The sequence below is a fragment of the Prunus mume genome, linkage group LG3 (genome assembly GCF_029339155.1).
Source record: "Prunus mume cultivar Tortuosa linkage group LG3, ASM2933915v1, whole genome shotgun sequence".
NCBI lineage: Eukaryota > Viridiplantae > Streptophyta > Magnoliopsida > Rosales > Rosaceae > Prunus > Prunus mume.
The window spans coordinates 25,868,999-25,890,842 of NC_142700.1; the positions used below are offsets into that span (position 1 = coordinate 25,868,999).

Genomic DNA, 21,844 nt, shown 5'->3' on the forward strand with positions numbered 1-21,844 from the left:
CTACACCCAAGGAAAAAAATATAATTTCACAATAAATAATCAATTGAACAATGATTTTTGGGACTGGATGTTACAACAGTACTAACATGAGAAGATGTTATAGCAATAACAAGCACCAATAGTAGGATCTTCCTCACTTTTCTGTATTTGCACGGTTAGAATATGGAAATTAAAACAATCTTGTGCTAAGTTAGGGTTCCCACCCAAATTAAGAAAAATGAATAACTATCCTAATACAAGTGGATGATAGTGCAAGTCAAAATAAGTTAGAAATTCATATCATAATAGAACATATGATCAACCTTACTATAAACTAACGTGCCCACTATTATTTTTCCTATTAATGCAATCATTGGTCCACCTTGAATAGTACACAACAGGTCCATATGCTAATGACTCGAGCACGGAAGATCTTACATTGATTTGGTAAGGAGGCTCATTATGTACAAATAAAACCTAATTGTGAGGTTGACCACTTGATGATTGAGTCTAGTCATTCAACATAGAGTACAATTTTTGTGCTACTTGTCTAGTCCCATTATGACATGAAATGATATTTGAGTTTAGAAGGAAAATATGATCATGAACTCTTTTGAGTGGTTAATTTAATGAACCAAAATTACCTATGATACAAAATATGAACACAATAATAAAAACATTATATATTAAATTGATACAATTGCACCTGTCATTTGCAAAGATTTTAAACAAATAAAATATTTTATTCAATATATAAATATCAAACAATGAGCTTAAATGACATATAATACCTATCATCACTTCAATAAAAAATTACTTTAGTCAAGAAACTTGAATTCTCATAAACCGAAAAAAAAAAACATTACAGTTGAATTCTCATTATTAATGGATAATAAACATCATAACTTGGTCTTACTGTATTACTAAATAAACATTTGTGTGTTAACATTTTGTTGTCTTGTATGCACCATTACACTTTGCTGCTGACTTTCTTAGAAAACTGAATTTTTATTGAGTAGATCATAGTAAACCTCAGGCTTTCTGTACTCAGAGACATATAGGTCCTAAAACATTAAAAAAATATTATATTAATTGAAGTCATCAAAATAAAATACAACTCAAGTACATGAATCAATTTGAGCTAAAAGAAATTGCATAAACTTGGTAAAAAGGGTATCTCTAGTCAAGCACCTTTATTTACGCCTTATACCACATTTTTTAGGAGTTTTGTTATTCTAAATTTAACCTTATGCAAAATTAAGGGCAAATTTTCTAAGAAAAATATGAATGCAAATCTATATAAAGAGAATAAAATGTATGCTACTCATGATACCTCTTAATCCCTATATTGTGAAACTGTTAACCCTAAACACTCATCTTCTTCCACCAACAAATACCATCTATAGACTTCATCTCACTTTAAACATGCATGCTCCATCACACATTCATTTAAAAGAAATATGTAACTTAAATTGATTGATCAAATCTAACTAAATATGTGGTGATGTTCCATTCTTGAAAGAGTACGAATACAAGGATCAATTTAAAACCAAACTCAACTACATAAATTAATTTGAATACCATAGACTTGGAAGAAAGGGTACCTCTAGTTAGACACCCTTATTTGCTCATTATATCACATTTTTCAGGAGTTATGTTATTCTAATTTTAACCTTATGTAAATTAAGGGCAAATTTTTCTATGAAAATAAGAATGAAAAACTATAAAAAGGAATTAAATATATGTTACTCATGATACCCCTTAATACCTATACAGTTAAAATGTTAAACCTACATACTCATCTTCTTCCATCAACAAATACCATCAGTAAATTCTATCTCACTTCACACATGCATGCCCCATCACAAATTCATGTAAACAACTATGCAACTTAAAAATGATTATTGAAGTCTAACAAACATTGGGTGATGTTATGACCATTATTAAAAGAGTAGGAATACAAGGACATTGTGAAACCTTAAGCCTTATACTGACTTGATTGGCACTGCAAGAAACAACCATTGTTACACTACATATCTCACATTCACCTATTTTTGGCAACATCAAGCTTCTTCATAGTTGATCAGTAGATAGTTTTTGACAACAATTAAAACTATAGAGGTTGAAATAAACAAATGTGAGAATCATGAATCTCTATAGCCATACATGAGGCATGATTTAAACAAAGGGCTATAGGTGTCTTTACACTCATATCACATTTCTTACATAAACATCGTTGCTCCAGAGTCATTATATCTAAGACTAGCTTACACTGGAAGTGTTTGTTGGTAAAATCACCTTAAGGTCGAGCTTCATAAGAACTGGAATTTAATTCAGAGATTGATTTATACTTTAAGGCTAACTAGGAAGCCTATTTCTATCAAAGGAAATAACTACATGATTAATGCTAGCAGATTGACAGCCGATTATACAGATTTAAATATTTAAATACCAGCAGATTCTTTCCTTAATTAGGATATACTAGCTGTAGGCTATAATTAGATAAATGTATATATGGTAGGTTAGCTGATTTTAGGGGCTGAAGATCAGCCTGTGTTCTTTCCTAATTAACTTGTATTCTATCCATATAATGGGAAATTCTTGATGAATAGAGATACACTTTTTCAGAAAGACTCTAAATTGTCATGGTATCAGAGCTATAGCTCTGAATTATCTCTCGCTCCCAAGTTCCTTAGTCTCAGTTATTCTTGATCAAGTTCTCTTGACATCATGTCTTTGGATAAGTCTGAGGTTTCTCTGATTCATTTCAATGGCAAGAACTACTCTGCTTGGGCGTTTCACTTTGGGATTTTCAAAGGTAAGGAAGTGTGGGGACATGTTGATGAAAGTAACCCAGCTCCTGACAAAAACAAAGACAAAGACCAGCACGCCAAGTGGGAAGTCAAGGACGCTCAAGTTATGACATGGATTTTAGGATCTGTCGAACCTAATATCATCTTGAACCTTCGATCATCTCAGACTGCAGCTCAGATGTGGACTTACCTGAAGAAGATCTATAGTCAACGAAACACTGCTCGTCGGTTCCAGCTTGAACATGAATTGGCCGCTCTCCAACAGGATAGCCTTTCTATCTCTGATTTTTACTCTAGATTCAATAATCTTTGGGCTGAATACACTGATATAGTTTATGCTGACTTACCATCCGAAGGTCTTAGTTCTATTCAATCTGTCCATGAAACTACCCAGAGGGATCAATTTCTAATGAAACTGAGACCTAAATTTGAAGGCACCAGATCCAATCTTATGAACCGGGAATCTGTCCCCTCCTTGGATACATGCCTCAATGATCTCCTTCGCGAGGAACAACGCCTTCTCACTTAAACCACCATGAAACAACGGCAGTCTGCATATGTTCCTGTGGCCTATGCAGCACAAGGTAAGCCACGAGGTAGGGATATGAGCATTGTTCAATGTTTTTGTTGCAAGGAATTTGGTCATTATGCTGCAAATTGTCCCCGGAAATTCTGCAATTATTGCAAAAAGGATGGCAATATCATCAAGGAATGTCCTACTTGACCCCCCAAGAAATCAGAGACCGCATATACTATCTCCGTTGGCTCTTCTAGTGCTGGTAGTTCTGCGGATCGCAGATCACCGACACAAAGTGCTCCTGCTCCTGTTCAACCTGTGATCCCTGACATGATTCAACAAATGATCATTTCTGCATTTTCAGCTTTAGGACTCTCAGCTAAACCCTTCTCTACATCATCTCCTTGGTACTTTGATTCCGGGGCTTCCCATCATATGACAAACAATGCTGATTCTCCTACCAATGTAAACAAATATTTTGGAAATCTCATAATTCATACTGTGATGGCAATCATTTACCTATCACGGCCACTGGTGATGTTTCTTCCTCTCTCACTGATGTCTTTGTATCTCCTGGTCTTACCACCAATCTTGTGTATGTCGGTCAGTTGGTTGATAATGATTGCAAAGTGGAATTCTCTAAATCTGGTTGTGTTGTGCAGGATCAATAGTCAGGGAGGATGATCGCGAGGGGGCCTAAAGTGGGACGTCTTTTTCCTCTTCAATTTCCTTTGTCTTCTTTTTTACCCTTTGTCTCTTGTAATTCTACTCATGTTGATTACCGAGCGTGGCATAAACGTCTCGGACATCCAAACTCTAATGTACTTCATGATTTACTGAAATCTGGTTTTCTTGGGAATAAAGAATCACCATCTCTTAGTGCTGTTCAATTTGATTGCAATTCTTGCAAACTTAGCAAAAGTAAGACTCTCCCATTTCCTATTCACACACCACATGTAGTCCAACCGTTTGATTTGATACATAGTGATGTGTGGGGTATGGCACCAGTCACTTCTCATGCTAATTACAAATACTTTGTCACTTTTATTGACAACTATAGCCGTTTCACATGGATATATTTTCTACATTCTAAAGATGAAGTCTTTTATGTTTTTAAGATTTTTCATGCATATATTCGGACCCAATTTTCGGTCCATATCAAAATCCTTCGTTCTGACAATGGGGGTGAGTATATGTCTCATTTGTTTCAGGACTTTCCTACAGACTCACGACATCATCTCTCAACGGTTTTGCCCTTCAACACCTCAACAAAATAGGTGGCTTGAAAGGAAGAACCGTCACCTTCTTGATGTTGTTCGCACTCTCCTGTTAGAGTCATCTACGCCCTCTCGTTTTTGGTGTGAAGCTCTCTCCACTACTATCCATCTCATCAATCAGGTTGCCTTCTCCTACATTGCACCAAAACTCTCCTTTCACCAAGTTATTTGGTCGCCCTCCATCTTATTCCAACCTTCATACCTTTGGTTGTGTCTGTTATGTTCATCTTCCTGCACATGAACGCACAAAACTCACGGCTCAATCGATTCAGTGTGCTTTCCTAGGATATTCAGTCCACCAGAAAGGTTTTCTTTGCTATGATCCAACTTTGCGACACATTCGAGTTTCTAGAAATGTAATCTTTCTAGAAAATCAGTATCTTTACTAACTCTTCTGCATCTCCTGTTTTAAATACCTCTTCTCCAGCACCAGTCCCTTCTAAGCCTTTCTTAGTGTATCAACGACGCTCCTCCACCACTTCCCACCACCTCCAAAGACCTCCCCACCCCCTCCAGCTCCTTCCCGATCGCTGCTCCTGCTCCAACAACTGCACCTCCTCCTCTCGACAAAGTACTGGGTTCGTAGACCACCAGATAGGTTTGGTTCCTCTCCTCTTTCATCCTTCACTATCACCTTGTCTTATATTTCTCTTCCTTTGTCTTATACACAAGCCATGAAGCATGAGTGTTGGCGGAAAGCTGTTGAAACCGAGCTTCTCGACTTGAGGAAAACCAAACCTGGGACGTTGTTCCATGTCCCTCATTCGTGAAACCCCTTGGCAGTAAGTTCGTGTTTTCTATCAAGATTCGTTCTGATGGGTCCATAGACCGTTATAAGGCTCGGTTAGTGGCACTTGGCAACAAACAAGAATATGGTCTCGACTAACTATGAGACCTTCGCACTAGTCACCAAAATGACCATTGTCCGCACCATACTCGCCCTTGTTGCATCCCAATCATGGCCCTTACATCAAAAGGATGTCAAGAACGCATTCCTCCACGGTGATCTCAAGGAAGAAGTTTACTTGAAACTTCCCTCTAGTATGCCTGCTTCCTCACCTAATGATGTTTGCAAACCGAAACGTTCTTTGTATGGTCTGAAGCAGGCGATGTGAGTATGGTTTGAAAAGTTTCGCTCCACTTTGCTTGGTTTTTCTTTCACTCAGAGTCAGTATGACTCTCTCTTTTTCTACAACGGACATCCATGGGTATCGTTGTCCTCCTTGTTTATGTGGATGATATCGTCATCACCGGCTCTGACTTGGAGGCAATCTCTGCAGTTCAGACTTTGTTGCATTCTACTTTCCACATGAAAGATCTTGGCCAACTCACTTATTTCTTGGGTTTAGAGGTCCATCATCAACCTCATGGTCTCTTCTTGCATCAGCACAAGTACAGTCAAGATCTGGTTCAGTTGACCTTACCCACTACAGTTGACACCCCATGGAACTTAATGTGAAATATCGACGTGACGACGGGGAGCTTCTTGAGGATCCTACTACCTTTCGGAAGCTGGTTGGTAGTCTTATCTATCTAACCATCACCCGACCAGACATCTCTTATGATGTTCACACTGTCAGCAAGTTCATGCAAGCCCCAAGGCATCACCATCTCTCTGCCGTTCGCCTCATCATTCCCTATATTCTTGGCACACCTAGTCATGGCTTGTTCTTCCATACAGTGTTCTTCCCTTCACTCCAAGCCTAGAGTGACGCTGATTGGGCCGGTTGCCCAAACACCAGGAGATCTACTGCTGGTGTATGTTTCTTAGTGATGCCTTTATCTCTTGGAAATGCAAGAAGCAAGACCACGTCTCCAAATCATCCACTGAGGCAAGAGTATTGCTCCATGTCCGCTATGCGTGCTCCGAGATCATTTGGCTGCGTGGTCTCCTCACAGAGCTTGGGTTCAGTCCACTTCATCCTACTCCACTGCATGCTGACAACACAAGTGCCATCCAAATTGCAGCCAACCACGTCTATCACGAACGCACCAAGCACATCGAGGTTGACTGTCACTCAATTTGAGAAGCCTATGAGCATCAGGTTATCACCCTTCCACATGTCTCCACTACTCTGCAGATTGCCGATATCTTCACCAAATCCATGCCACGTCAGCGCCATCATTTCCTCGTTGGCAAATTGATGCTTCTCGATTCACCAACATAAATTTGAGGGGGGATGTCAAAGGAAATAACTACATGATTAATGCCAGCAGATTGATAGCCGATTATACAGATTTACAGATTTAAATAAGAGCAGATTCTTTCCTTAATTAGGATATACTAGCTGTAGGCTATAATTAGATAAATGTATATATGGTAGGTTAGGTGATTTTAGGGGCTGAAGATCAGCCTATGTTCTTTCCTAATTAACTTGCATTCTGTCCATATAATGGGCAATTCTTGATGAATAGAGATACACTTTTTCAGAAAGACTCTAAATTGTCAATTTCAACAAGGATTTGGTCATCTCCAAGCTTTTATATAAAGACAACTCTCTAACCTAAGAGGGGATCTTCCAGCGAGAACTCCCTACGATATTGATATTTTATCTTGTTCATTATAATAATGAGTGTTATGACTATAATTGGGATATGAGTTTTGAGGATCAAACACTTTGTACTTTTATATGTCTTTCTTCAATAGTAAAATACCCAATACCCCATGGACGTAGCCTGATTATTGGTGAACGGCTTAAATCTTTCGTATCGCTTGATTACATGTTGTCATTTAATTTGTATTCCAAGTAGCAATCCCTAAGCACTAGAACTTGTTCTATAGGATGACATGCTTGGTCATGCCAACTTGGTTTGGAAGGATTACCAAACCTCGATCTTGAAGAGGTCATCTTGTTGTTGAACCAAATATAGGCATCAACATGAAGCATGCGTCATAGTAGCATCCACATGTAGAAAATAAAGCTTCGCTTCTAGGTGGTTCTTGATAGTCAGTTTTGAACTCTTAACTAGGATGGAAATTATCAAAATGAATGAGAATGCTGATATATTATTGATTATTGTTGACATACTTGATAACAATTGTTCTCTTCACAATGTCAAGGTTTGTGCATAGTTATGTGTTGATTCTCAATATGAATTTTCTCACATTTTTAAATATGAACTTTAGGAGCAAGACTAAGAAAAAAGGTACTTAAAAAAAGAGAACCAAAGAATTAAAGCAGATAATGATAGTCTACCTGCATTGCGAAGGCTATGTGAATAAGCGTTGCTTCAGACCACGGCTTCCCAATTAGTTGAAGACCAATTGGCAAACCTGATTTATCATATCCAACCTACCAAGGAAAATTAGTGCAAATTAACTTCTTATTCTACTTATATGAAAGTTCGACACTGACAAGTAATAATAAGATCATACAGGAACAGTCACCGCCGGTAATCCCAAAAAGTTTCCAGCTATTGAATATCGAACAAGTGCAGCTAAAAAAAAAAATTGGTTAGAGTCAATCAAGTGTTCTTTCATTTAGTATTATCAAAACATGAAAAGATTGAGATTGTTCACATCTAGGTTCAACAAAACTGAAGAAGAAATATGTGGGCTTATGTTATTTCATACCTCCATTTATGTAGTCAAGCTCACCAGTGTTAAGAGCATCATCCAAAATTGTGTACGCAGTAACCCTGTTATGTATGACATCGAGCTTCATTTAAGTGGAGAGAAACCTAGAAAATTTTATCATGCACTCTGTATTCTCAAAACTTTAGTATGGTCTTTGTATCTAGATGTTATCTAATGTTTCATATGTCATCTACTTAAAACTTAGTTTATGACATTATCTTAGAATTACAGTTTATTAAGGAGGAAACAATACCCTATTGTCGGGGAAACAATGACATCTGCCTGAGTAAACAAATTCATGTGGAACTGCATCTGTCTGTTCCTGTAAATAAGTTCAGTTGATGTCAAAAATAAATATTAAACAAATCCACCAAATAGTATTAGTTAACGTTACCATCAATAGGATATCCAGAAAGGATGCACTATGAGCTTAGAGTTTTGAGGTAATTCTCTTCACAATACCCTTTTTTAAAAATTTCTCCCTCGTAATAATAAATCGGACAAAGTAAATGATATCAAACAAAGATTGAAAAATTATATCCATTTATTTTTATAGGGTTTAAATTTAACCCATATTTTATACCATTTACATGCACATAAAGAAAAGAAACAAACTTAATTGCAACTCTAACCAATTAACATTTCAACAACTTCTGAGTATACCTAACATCTCTTCCAAAATTTATACTTATCTATCATTTCCAATAATAAGCATAACCCATTTCCAATAATAAGCATAAACGGTTTAATTCTTCAACTATTTTGGACACTTCTTTATAAGTTTTGAGAATATTTTTAGCAGCTTTAAGTAGACCGCAATTGCATTAGGACATATTTCGGCCTAACACCTTGATTGCATGAATTATTGTATTGCCTCCGACCGTTTGGATATAGCCATAGGTTGACTTTTGGCTCTTTGTAGCCATTAGAATGATATTGAGTGTTGAGACAGCAATCAAAGTCATTTTTTAGCCTATCATTGCCATATTTTGGCTCCTAATTATAAAAATAATAGCTTGAGTTAGTACAAACCATTATATAATCAAAATCATATTCATAGACACAACTTGGCTTGTAGCAATACTAGTTATTTGGGCTATTCGAATAACTTATTTTGATCATATATGAATTTTAGCTTTTAGCCATACGACTATTATTATTGAATTCATAATAATTATGATCATAACCATAATTTGGTCAATCATCCATACTTTGAATTATAGTCATGGTGACCATATGAATTTGAACTATCATCTCTTTAATTGCTTATGATGTAACTATTAGATGAAAATCTCCCTCCTAATGTGTCATCTACCCCTTCTATGTTGCACAACAGTGCTATCACAAAACTAGAAAATTTTAGTATAATAAGAAAATATGTGTATAATTTACTCACAAAAATCTAATTTCAACTCAAGCAATTACAGAATGGTTAAAAAAATGAAAAGTAAAAATTAAAAACAATTTTTAGTAGTTCTTTTTTTAAATTTTGGTTCATGCATTCTCCTTCATTTCTCCCTCTTTTCTACTATCACCATTCCTCTATCATTTTTCAATCATCATGTCCCTATATTAATTTCCTTCTGACTCTAATATAAAAAGGAAAACTATAAACTATAAACAAAATGGTTATCAAACATTCCATAAGATTTTAAATTTTTAAAACAAACAGTAGCGTCTCGAGAGCATAAACAAATTTTTCCCATAAAATTACTATGTTTAATATTTTTTAACGTTTCTTTTTCTTTTTATATCAATGTATGTATATTTTTCTTCAATAAAAGAACAACTTTATTAGATAATCTTCAAAAATACAAACTAAGATACCAACAAGACATCCAAAGCACCAAGAGGGCAATAAAACTAACATGCTAAGAAACAAAACTAAAGTCAACAAAAGCCGCACCAATAAATACTAGCCCACATTACTACAATTAAGCATAATCTCAATCAAAGCCCACAAATCCAACATAACTAAAACACTAAATCAACCGAGTAGCCTACATGAACACTATCATGACCACCTAAAGAAGCGTAATGCCAGTCACACCCATTGAATAGTCTTTAAGCAAAAGTGAAACATGTGATAGAATTGAGTAAAACATAGTTTGCAGCAATCTAATTGTGCATAACAAGAAACATCTATGCCAATCCAACAATCATGACAAAAAAATAATTTGGTAGGTTGCAACAAACTCTATCAAATATAAGGTAGAAATAAATTTAGACAAGATGAGAAGTGCTAGAGATGGGGTTTTGGGAGAAGAATTTGATTGAGGACATAGCCCCAAAGAGGTGATGGGGAACTTTGATTTGAGCATGGCTTAGAAGAAATCACCACAAAGGGCTTCTTATTCAAAATGCCCAAGGGACTTATGTTATGTTTCCTATTTAGATTGGTGCACTAGATACTAAGTTATATCAGGTTTTGATAGGAGTTTAAATTAAGTTATACCTTGAGGCCCAAAACCTTGTGGAATAAGGAAAGGTTTTGAAGTCTATTAAGGGGTCCTATTTATTTCCTTTTTTGCATAAACCGTTTTGGTGGGCTTGGAAGATTAGTCAAGTTGGCCCTCGGTGATGAGTAGAGACGACTTGACCTAACCCTTTATAAGCTTAAGGCCCTGCTCTCATCAAACACGTTCGCTAACCCTAATCTCATCATAAAGAGATAGCTTAAACAGATTATGAGATAGAGTAGAAGTCTTGAGTCGTTCCTGTTCTTGTTGGGATTGTTGCTGCTGCAGTTGAATGAGTTCAGAGGTCCTATACTCAAGATAAATGGCGCCAGATTTGTCTTTATTTCAGATTGTGTGAAAGATCATGAACACATATATTAAAGAAATCTAACAGTTGGTATTAGAGCACATGGTTATTTGCACACATTGAAATCGTTTTTCAAGCATGCCTATTACGATTTCTTATCTGTTTATGCCATGATGAGTTTGTGGTTATGTTTAAAATTTGAAGATGGATTAAACATGTTTTCTAAAATATCAAGAATATTAAAGAATCTGGAAAAGCATGTTTTAATTTGATTTTTCATATCTTCAAAACTTTAAACACGTTTTTTACCTACTAAATGACCTTAAAACCCTTAAAATGCTCATATGTCACAGCAAAGTTGTGAGTTGTGTTAATTAGGTCATTCCCTATTCAGAAATGTATTTTGTGTAAAAAAACAAACACCAAAAACCCCTAAAACACTGTTCACGGCAAAAGTTACTATTCACTGCAATTTAGGATTTTCTTTCTTGAACTATGTTTGTTTGGTTATTTTCTGAGCTAGATAGGTGTTTGTCTTTGTTCTTAGAATCAACAATTTTTTCATAACAAAACCAAACCTAAATACTCAAACCCTATAGAAATAACCAAAATTGCATCAAACCTAAATAGCTCGATAAGTTTCTTCAACAAATAGAATCTATCTTATAATTTGTTTATGATGGCTCAAGATAACATGTAATTTGTATAAGCTATAAGTAATCTCTTGCCACAAAGGTGTGAAACTTAATTAAGGAAGCTTGAATATGTTATTTGTTAGTTTTGTGAATAAAAAACGGAAAAAACTGTTTTCTCTTAACAAATTGAGAATTGGTTTCTTGGAAAGTAATTATGCTTTCTTTTGGAAATCCTTACAGCTTTGAACACTCCCTCAATCAATTTCTTGCGAATTGAAAGATTCACTAGATCAAACTTCAAATATGGACGTTTGATTTTAAAGATATTCGCGGAATGAATGAGATCAATTATGATCTCACTCATGTTATTTGTTCGTTTATGTATCCTATAGAACGACTCCAAAAGTTTGGGAAAAAGGAGGAGCATTTGGCTTTTAATAGGTGTCACTCGTGTCACTTGTCACGAATGGCATTCTAGTAAAGAATATAGTGGAGCTGATTAAGAAGCGGAACGAATATGAATTGGAACGAAAAAGGGTTAAGGCGCAGTGACGTCGTTGACCTTATGGAGGACCCATAATGATATACACGGCTACGAAGGACAATCTCAGAAGTCTCAGGATCACTATTAAGGAATATCCACTAGGTTATGACATAGACGTTTAGGGCACATTTCAAAAGAAAGAATGAAAATTCTTGTTAAGGAACAAATCTTGCCATCACTGACTTTCGGTGATGATGAAATTTGTGTTGAATGTGTTAAAGGAAAACTCACTAAGACTAAAAAGAAAGGTACAACTCGCAGTAGTGATCTTTTAGAAATCATCCATACAAACATTTGTGGACCATTCCCTCATCAAACAATTGATGGAAATAGCTATTTCATCACCTTCATAGATGATCATTCCCGTTTTGGTTATCTATATCTCATAGAAGAAAATTCTCAAGCTTTTGAAATGTTCAAAAAAATTCAAACTAAAGTAGAAAGACAACTTGAGAAAAAGATCAAAATTGTGAGGTCAGACATAAAGGGTGAATATTATGGATGTTTGATGAAGGAGGAAGACGTGCTAGACCTTTTTACTAGGTATCTACAAGAAAATAGAATAGCTGCTAGGTACAAAACACTATGAATTCTGCAACAGAATGGTGTGGCTGAGAGAAGAAATCGAACTTTGAAGGATCGAACTTTAAAGGACATGGTTCTTAGCAAGATTTCCAAAACTGATTTGCCTACGCTTTTTGAGAGAGGCAATCAAAACAACAAACTATAAAGTGCCTAGTAACTCCGTACCTAAGACACCTTTCAAAATTTGGACTACCAAAAAGCCTAGCCTGCAATATCTTCATTTATGGGGTTGCAAGACTGAAGCTAAAATCTATAACCCTCAAGAAAAGCAGCTCGATTCTAAAATGATTAGCTATCATTTTATAGGTTATCCGCAAGGTCAAAGGGTTTTAGATTTTACTGTCCAAATTATGGTACCCAAATTGTTGACACTGGTTGTGCAAAGTTTATAGAGTATGAAGAGAATGCTACTAGGAATGAAGATTTTACTTTTGAAGAAGAAGGGGATGTGGTTGTGATTGAGAATGCTGAACCAGATCCTACAACATTGATTCTCATGAGTAATATCACACCAACCCTACAGAATGATCAATTGGAGCCTCCACAGTTCGAAGTACCACTTGAACAACAAGAAGAACAAATTGCAGAAAACCCACAACAAGAAAATTCACCCAACATTGCTAAACCAGATCCTACAACATTGCTTCATGTATTTTGAGATTGCATTATGTGATTGTAGATGACCTATTTTTAATAAAGAGAGCAGTGCTTGTCTATAGTTTGTTTTGTCTAATTGCTTTTCACTATAGCTTGAAGGGAATGACTTAACTGTTTTAAACTCATGGCCAATAAAGATTATCAAACCTTTTGGAATACAAAAGCTTAGTGCTCTAGTGCTTTATCTAGTGGGAGAATGTTATGTTTCCTATTTAGATCAGTGCACTAGATACTAAGTTATATCAGGTTTTGATAAAAGTTTAAATTAAGTTATACCTTGAGGCCCAAAACCTTGTGGAATAAGGAAAAGTTTTAAAGTCTATTAAGGGTCCAATTTATTTCCTTTTTGCGTGAACCATTTTGGTGGGCTTGAAAGATTAGTCAAGTCGGCCCTCGGTGATGAGTAGAGACGACTTGACCTAGCCTTATATAAGTTTAAGGCCCTGCTCTCATCAGACACGTTCTCTAACCGTAATCTCATCATAAAGAGAGAGCTTAAACAGATTTTGAGAGAGAGCAAAAGTCTTGAGTCATTCCTGCTCTTGCTGAGATTGTTGCTGCTACGGATGAATGAGTTCAAAGGTCGTGTACTCAAGAAAGATGGAGTCAGGTATGTCTTTACGTATTTCAGATTGTGTGAAAGATCATGAACACGCATATTAAAGAAATCTAACAACTTATTCACTTACCCAAAATAAAATGGAAGATGAGAGGAGAGGAGAGGAGAGAAGAGGAGAGGAGAAGGGAGGAGGGTTAGTGACAGTTCTTCCTCGTCCCACATCTGTTGAGTTTTTTATTTGGGAATTAGAGAGGGGGAGATAGTGCGGCTAGGGATTTTAACTTTACAATGTCTGTTGTTCACCCTATGTATGTATTGTTCTTCATTTCTCCTCGACATCGTGTATCTCTTTTCACAATCTCATTTCCACTTTCCTTTTTTTTTTTTTTTTCCTTCATCTCCGATAAGCAACAGCCATACCACCCTTCTAAATTCTCGACCATTAGAGTAAGGAACAGCATGCTGATTGCTCCTTTTTATGTACATTTTTTTTTTCTGGTTACATTTATATATATTAAACTATATAAAAACATGACTGATGTAGAACATATTATGGAGGAGATTGAGGAGCAATTGGACTGACGCGCGACCCATAACAACAAACAACATGGGCCATGAGCTCTAATTTGGCCCATGATCCGCTATTTCGAAAAGAATGGCAAGATGAGTCAAACTCACTGCTTCATTATGATGTATGGGGCTCGACATTTAAAGTTTTGATGTCGTTTTTGGATCTTCGTTACTTTTGGTTTTATACTTTAATTAGGATTCCAAGTGATCCTAGGGTTGGAGGTAGTATTTATTTCAACTTTAGCTAAGTGATTAGAGTTGTTATCCCTCTTTTCTTTATCAATAAACTTTGAGGCTTTTTCAAATGTAACCTTGGCCCTAACGGGGGAAGATTTCAGGGGAAGGTACGGGGATCCCTGAATTTTAAAAATCCTTGTTTGAGGACGAGCTATGGATGAAATTGTTATCCCATCTTTGAATCCGGCCTGATAAGTGATATATTTATTTTACTTAATAAATATATAATGTAAAGCAAAAAGTTACCCAATATAGAAGTACTAAACCTCCAACTACAAAATAAAGAGCAAGTATTATTTTACGAAGCTATTTTAGTCATTATAAACCTTCCCCCATATTATTTGACGAAGCTACAGTGTTAAGTTTTTTATTTTATTTTTTGGGGTTTGTTTTTTCATCTTTTCTACTTGTGGACATGTGGACTGCCCGCTTTGAAAGGAAGTTGAGAATCCACCCAAAACCAATTGGCAATAGGGAGAGTAGCCCAACACCTTATAAGTCCTCACTAGGTTTCTCAACTTTCCAATATGAGACATTCTTCACATTCTCAGATTCCAGTCCTTATGTGTTCATAAGCTATTGTTTGATTGCCTACAATTGTTACGGTGTGTCAATTACATGTTTTTCTAAACAACATTAAATATATTAAAATTAAAATAAAAGCATCTGAATTGTCAAAAACAAAAAACAAAAGAAATGATCCTTCGACAATAACCAAAATCTTTAGGATGAATTTCAACAAAAAGAGAACTTTACAATGAAACAAACGTCGTTTAAAATACATGCTATTATAATTTCAAAGTGTAACAAAAACAAAAGTGAAAATTTGAGAGAGTTTAGGTGGGGTTTTCAAATCTATATCATATTGAGACAGTGGTCAAGTTTCCAAAAATAAGAGTAGCAAAAGAGGTGGTTTTATCACTCGTAAAAGATGATGGAAAAGCAATCACAGTTCGACTTTTAGTTTGCAATTGGTAGATAATTAAAGAGGACAGCATGCCAGCATCTAAAGTTGCTGAACTTAAATGAGGGACAAGGGTGCTGAAAAGGCCCGTGAGGCATTGAATTTGTCGCAAAAGAAAACATACAGCTATGGCAGCTAGGATGTGATAGGTTTATAGACGCAGTGAATTTTTTATTTTGGATTTTTTTTATCTGTATAAATAAAGGATCAGTGTCCCATTTCAAGAACACTCGTATTTGAAAATTGTAGCAGTCACTATATTTTCCAAAGAATGGTACTTTTTGGTATTGCTAATTAAGAAGCACATACCTAATTTTCTGAGCCTTTATATACTCTTTACCGCTGAAAGCACCATACACAGCAAGTGCTACCCTTGCATCCCATCCTAACTCTTCGAAATCCCTATTTTGATGAGTTTGTAATGTCAGCATTTGGATTTATTCCCTGTTAGAAGAGGATAGTTGGGAGAAATAGGGGTGGTCAACAACATACAGCTTTTCCAGAAACGAACTAAGCGAAGTGCTACACTCCGATCCGATTGTTACATAATGTGCTAGGCGCATCATCTCTATCTCTGGTATGGTCACCTCTACAGTCTTACAGATGAAGAAGAAAATCAAAACGTTAGAACGTAGTCTATACCGTCTTTATCGACTATATATTAATCGTCAAAAGTGTATAATTTCTCATATTGCTTCCAAAGCAAGCAATGGAATGCCGGTACCTTCCAACCATATTGTTTCTGAAGCCTTTCCAGAGCATTTGAACAGCATTCTCTGATATCATCACTGCAATCATTAAACCACTAATTGGATCCAATTAGCGGTTTCACAAGCAAATCACTGAATATTAGAAGGAACTCACATTTAATATATAGCAATGATTTATCATTGACCATAGACATGTAACTTTGATCATACATGTGAACAGGTCAAGAACAGGTCACTAACCTCGCCATACTTCGCCAATTTGATACTAGATATCGGTTTAGTTGAGTTCAGCAGAGGAAAATTTACTTTGGGCTGGAACAGAGAAAGACAATTAAGGTAAAGAAAGGTGACCATTAAGACTACTATGAAAAACAAATAAGTTTGTAATCTAATTAATTAATACTTAAAACAGATAGATTTTCTGTTGGTAACAAATAGTTGTAATAAATTTGCAGAACAACATTCTTACCGATACAGAAAGTTGACGTGGTGGAAGTTGGCAACTAATAGCTGCATAGCTGCAGATAGGTAAAAGCTTTAACATCAAGCTTAGAGAAGGCATCTAAGAAAAGCATATGAAAAAGAATACTGACACTATAAATGCATCCTCAACAGTGCCTGCTAGTATTCCAACCATTCCAACTGTCCAATTCAGAGGAAGAACACTAAAGAAAAAACCAAATCAGTCTATAAGACTGTATAGATGGTAATAAACCTTCAAACAAATGACTACTAGAAAAACATTGAAAGACTAATTTACCCAGAATGAGGTACTCGTCCGAATGTTGGTTTCAAGCCAACAACACCACAAAGAGCTGCAGGCATCCGTACAGATCCTAATCATACATTAGAAATGAAATACACCTGTCAGTTACTTCACGATATTCATATCTAACACTCACACACATGCATGTTTGAGAACGAATTTGCCAAATTTCCTACGGCTGTCATCGAGAAGAGGCAATCAGCCATATGTAAAGATTGCACATTAAAAAGATGAGTAAATATAATGATGTTGAACCCCAAGTCTCTGAAAAATCAGGTAAAATGACTACTGTTAGATTAAAACATGAATTTCTTTCATGGGAGAAGTTACCTCCTCCATCAACACCAAGAGCAACAGGGCACAATCCGGAGGCAACCACTGCAGCAGATCCGCTAGAGGAACCTCCAGAGATCTTGCTGCGGCTGTACGGATTTCTAGTTGCCCTACAGTACAGCAGATAAAACATTAACATGCTTATTATAGTGGTTGAGATCTCGGAATTAATTGAGCAAAGAAAATGATAGGGAAAATTTTGCTACAAAAAGGGCACGTAGCCTAGTAAATCAACAGTTGATATAGACTCAGAGCAGAACAGAATATTGATAAGAATGGCAGACCTAAATATAGGATAAGGCATTATTCAGTTTCTGGAAAACAATGTGGGGTCTTCTTACCCATAATGGGGATTTATCCCGCTTGTTCCAGCTCCAAGTTCATGCATATTGGTTTTCCCAACAAGTACAGCACCACATAGTCTGAGGCACTTAACGCAGCATGCATCATCTGTACAGGGTCTTAGGTTGTGCAGCCACTTTGTACCTCCTAGTAAAGTCAGTTTTTAGATTGCGAAACTATTACTCATATATGAACTAAAAAACTCATTGTTATAATGCATACAATACGAATATTGGGTTGACATGTATAAATAATCCTGTCACTGGAAAACCTGAAATGTAAGCTACCTGTAGTTGGGTATGGTAAGCAATCTATTTCATCCTTGATTGCAATTGGGATCCCATCAAGAGCTGAAATAGGAACTCCTGGAGAGGAACCAGAATGCGGACGGTATAAGAATGTATAGCAGGGCTTGATCCAACATTTTGTAAATGAAATACCAACATTAACAGATAATGGAGATCCACTGTAGAAGTACAAAATATGTTATTTATTAGGTTACAAAGTAACAGTTAGCTCATATTCCTTGACACGCTTTATAAGACGAGATACTGAGTTCAAATACTTGCAATTGAAACTTCCCAAGTTATGTTGAACTCCACAACCATTGTAGAAAAGCATTTCATGACAAGGGAGCAGTTCTAGCTTCTACTTACTATTACCACAGGAAGTACAGTAGTAAAGCATTCCTAATTTGATCTCAAATGCTGGTGTACTATTAATGTGTTTAAGACTACAATTTAGTCTTCACAAGTACCTTGTTCATAGCGAAGAGTTGATTCAGTTGCTTGCTTTAGAATATCTTCAGCTTTGTAGTTGATAAAGAATGACATCTGTAATGGTGGAGTGGAAGATTCATGGATGGCAGCTATAAGGTGCTCTGCAACCTGTAGAAGTAACAGAAAAAACAAAAAACCAAAAAACAAAAAGCCAGAGGAGGGTATGAAAGTATAGAATACAGTTTCTTTTCAATTTTAGTTAGGAACTTGTCACTAGATAAGTAAAGGTAAGAGTCCGAACAAAAACATAAAATTGGGTAAATAACCTCTTATATGTCTCTTTGGGATTTGGCTAAGATCAACTCAAATCGCTCTGAAAACATTTTACTGATATGTGCAGAGTGTGCAAATAACAGTTATAAAAAAAAGTGTCAAAAATATGACATACCGTTCGAGGAGTTATTTCTCCAGAGGTATAAGCTCTTGAATAATCCAATATTGTCCAATGACGAAAAGAAAAGTTTGAACCATTTGATGTTTTTTCTAAGGACACAGGCAGACATTCAATTGCCTGTTGAACTAGTTCGGGTGGAGACAAATCAGACCCTACTTGTTTGACATCTTGTTCTTCTTTATCTGCATTCACAAGCTTAAGTTAAAATTAAAAGAAAATGTATATTCTCATTTCAAAGTCCAGAGTGAGAGGTAAAATTTATCAGGTGCGTAAAACCTATTTGTAAGACAACAGATGATGAAATTTGAAATGTAAGTGCCAGTTTACACAATCAAATCAGATTCCATCAAGGTGTCAGGTGAATAACCTCCATTTTGAATAAGCTTCAGCTTTTGTAGCAGCTGATTAAATTTCATTTCTAATTGGAACCTTAGCATAACAAATGTACATTTAATTGATGGTTTATTGATATTCTGATACAAAGTGATAAACCAGTTACATTCAGCAAGATTTAGGGGTAAAGATAAGGTCAAGAATACATACCATCCAAAGGATGTAGGGGAACATAGACGGGTGGCTCTTCCAGCTCAGCGTTTGTGACCAGCTGCAAAGTTCAAAGACATTGTTGGCAATTTAGAAGCTATTTCCTTGATTATTTCATTGAATTGCAGTACTATTTGTGCATAAGTGACTTAATATTCCAGGCCCTGCAAAAATATTTCCAATTACTAGACTTGGAGTTTTTTTGTTTGGTTCTCATTCCTCGTAGTTGTTATTTTGGAAAGAATAGGAACAACATTCCTTTCAATACCAAGGACAACTAGGTGGTCAGTGAAATTTCAGCTAAATTCTATTTGCACCCAAGTTTTTATGGAAAAAGTACGGTGGCACCTGTGTTGTGCAATTTTTATGTTGATGTAATTAATGGTGGATTCTACAGGTTGAATTATCATAGAGTTGGCATTCTACAGGGTGTACCTTGTTGCTGCAATAAAAAAATTACTGCAAAAGGTTATATCATAAATTCCTGTGAATGGACCTAATGTACTGCTTAGATGCATTACCACAGAAACCTCATAACTTGAAATGAGAGACAAATAAAAGGCATGTGTGTACCTTATGAATTAAGTTATCCCGTTTCAGTATAAACAATAGCAAGGTCCCAAAGATCCGTGACTCCAAAAACCAGGCAAACACTTTGACCAGGAATCCAGCCATACGAGGAGCTGCAGAACAAATGACATTTAGGAAGAAATCAGCCATAGAAAAACACATAGAACAAGCAAATCCAGATGTTCTTTATTTAATAAAAAACCAAAAAACCAAAATCAGATTGCGAGTTATTCCATGTACTCTTTCTGAACAACTGGTGAAGACCTGTCTAAACATGATCAATTAAAATAATTTATGTCAATGATCAGGTCCATACTGAGCTAATGTTTCGATATTTTATAAAAAATTCGAGTGATAAAAAGGAAAATGGATAAAAGGGGAAACTCAACCTGACAATACAAGCTTAAAAATTCCTATGGACTTCTTACTTCATGTATCTAACAACCGCGATTGGTAGGGCAAGACCCCTGATCCATATAGGCAAAAGACAGCAGAAAAGAAAAGCAAAGCAAAAACAATATTGATCTAAGAGTTAACAATTCATTCAGCAGAAAAGTTAGTGATTAATCTAGTGTTTACCAAAAAGCAAAAACTGATTACTAATGAACAATCTCAGAAAAAAAAAAAAACAGGACTTTGAATTGATATGGACATGTAATGTAAGTACGTACCTTTGACATTGGCTCGCAAATAGAGTTCAGAGCTGGCAGGAGTTAGATCAACATCCTTTGCAGGCTTGAAAACCACATGCCCTTCATTCTTGAACAACAACCCCATTCTCAAAATTAAACTCCTCTGGTTTTGGACAATGTAAGCCCAATTATTTCATATCTTTATAGGGAGGGAGGGAGGAGAAAATGAGGGATGGCGGAGAAGGCAAGGCCTGTAAATTATAATCTATGCATTCAATATTCTATATATTATAGAGGGAGGAGAGTTGGGGGGGAGGGGGAGAGCTAAGAAACATCCTAACATTCAACTACCTTTTATTCAGGGATGATAACAGTGAGTGAGAGTAAAAGTTTTATATATTGGTTGGAGGGTTTAGGGAGAGAGAAATAAAGAGTTGCTTTCAGAAGGTTTGGAATTTGTAACAACACACAACAATGGAAGGAAGACGAATCTTTTTTTTATTTTCCCCGGGAAAGCACATTTTCTCAACCAGCCTCCATTATTTTGCTTACTGTTATCTATTCTTGTCAACCACGTACGCCCACTCTACCATATAATTATTAATAATGCGTGCGTTTAGTTGGACGGAGAGCTGGTAAAGATTATGACATTTCATTCAAATAATATAGTTCTCATCTTCTCTCACTCAACTGTCTTTTATATTGTTTCTATTCTGCATTCCTACCAATATTAAGCTAACCTGATTAATGGGTGCAAATTCACAATTCAATATTTCTAAACTTCAAATATTCAAAGTTTAACATTGATTTTTAAATTCAAAACATTATCTTAAAATTTAATTTGAGGCAGATCATGCGGGTTTTGGCCAATTCGCCCGGGCGCGCACTTAGATTGAATTAATTTCGTTAGGCTATCGTTTGTATAAATTAAAAAATTTTAGAACTCCAACCACAAACTCCCAAACTCTAACCAGAATCTTAATACTCCTCATATGATTCGAACACTTAAATGCATGTGGTCCCTAACAACGCATCTTGTTGCCAATGCCATTGATCAGCAAACGCAACTTGAGCGGGCATCTAAATTTTCATTTT

General features: G+C 35.9%; 1 protein-coding gene across 3 annotated transcripts; it reads right to left on the minus strand.

Moving 5' to 3' along the window:
* Window positions 1-787: 787 nt before the first annotated feature.
* Window positions 788-21,122, minus strand: LOC103327174 (fatty acid amide hydrolase-like). 3 transcript variants are annotated; one of them, XM_008229466.3, is made up of 20 exons: window positions 20,789-21,122; window positions 20,121-20,230; window positions 19,548-19,608; window positions 18,999-19,186; window positions 18,589-18,718; window positions 18,119-18,196; window positions 17,831-17,978; window positions 17,487-17,599; window positions 17,151-17,226; window positions 16,984-17,055; window positions 16,860-16,908; window positions 16,631-16,702; window positions 16,405-16,485; window positions 16,173-16,276; window positions 15,990-16,082; window positions 8,417-8,485; window positions 8,161-8,225; window positions 7,963-8,024; window positions 7,784-7,879; window positions 788-1,043 (listed from the first exon to the last, which is right to left on the minus strand). In XM_008229466.3, exons 1-20 carry the CDS (start codon window positions 20,892-20,894, stop codon window positions 972-974), a joined length of 1,845 nt encoding a protein of 614 aa, XP_008227688.2. In that variant the 5' UTR covers window positions 20,895-21,122; the 3' UTR covers window positions 788-971. The 3 variants fall into 3 exon arrangements, with proteins under 3 accessions (XP_008227688.2, XP_088904691.1, XP_008227689.2); XM_089048565.1 differs by having other exon boundaries at window positions 8,417-8,479; window positions 20,789-21,118; XM_008229467.3 differs by lacking the exon at window positions 16,984-17,055 and having other exon boundaries at window positions 20,789-21,118.
* Window positions 21,123-21,844: the final 722 nt, after the last annotated feature.

Bases quoted from the DNA above. Each gene is read 5' to 3' on its own strand.
- LOC103327174 (XM_008229466.3), bottom strand. From the start codon at position 20,894: ATGGGGTTGTTGTTCAAGAATGAAGGGCATGTGGTTTTCAAGCCTGCA. The intron at 18,197-18,588 runs GTACTTGTGAAG...GTTCCTCTCCAG, and splicing joins AACTCTTCGCTATGAACAAG to GAGTTCCTATTTCAGCTCTT. The intron at 17,227-17,486 runs GTAACTTCTCCC...ATGTATGATTAG, and splicing joins TCTTGGTGTTGATGGAGGAG to GATCTGTACGGATGCCTGCA.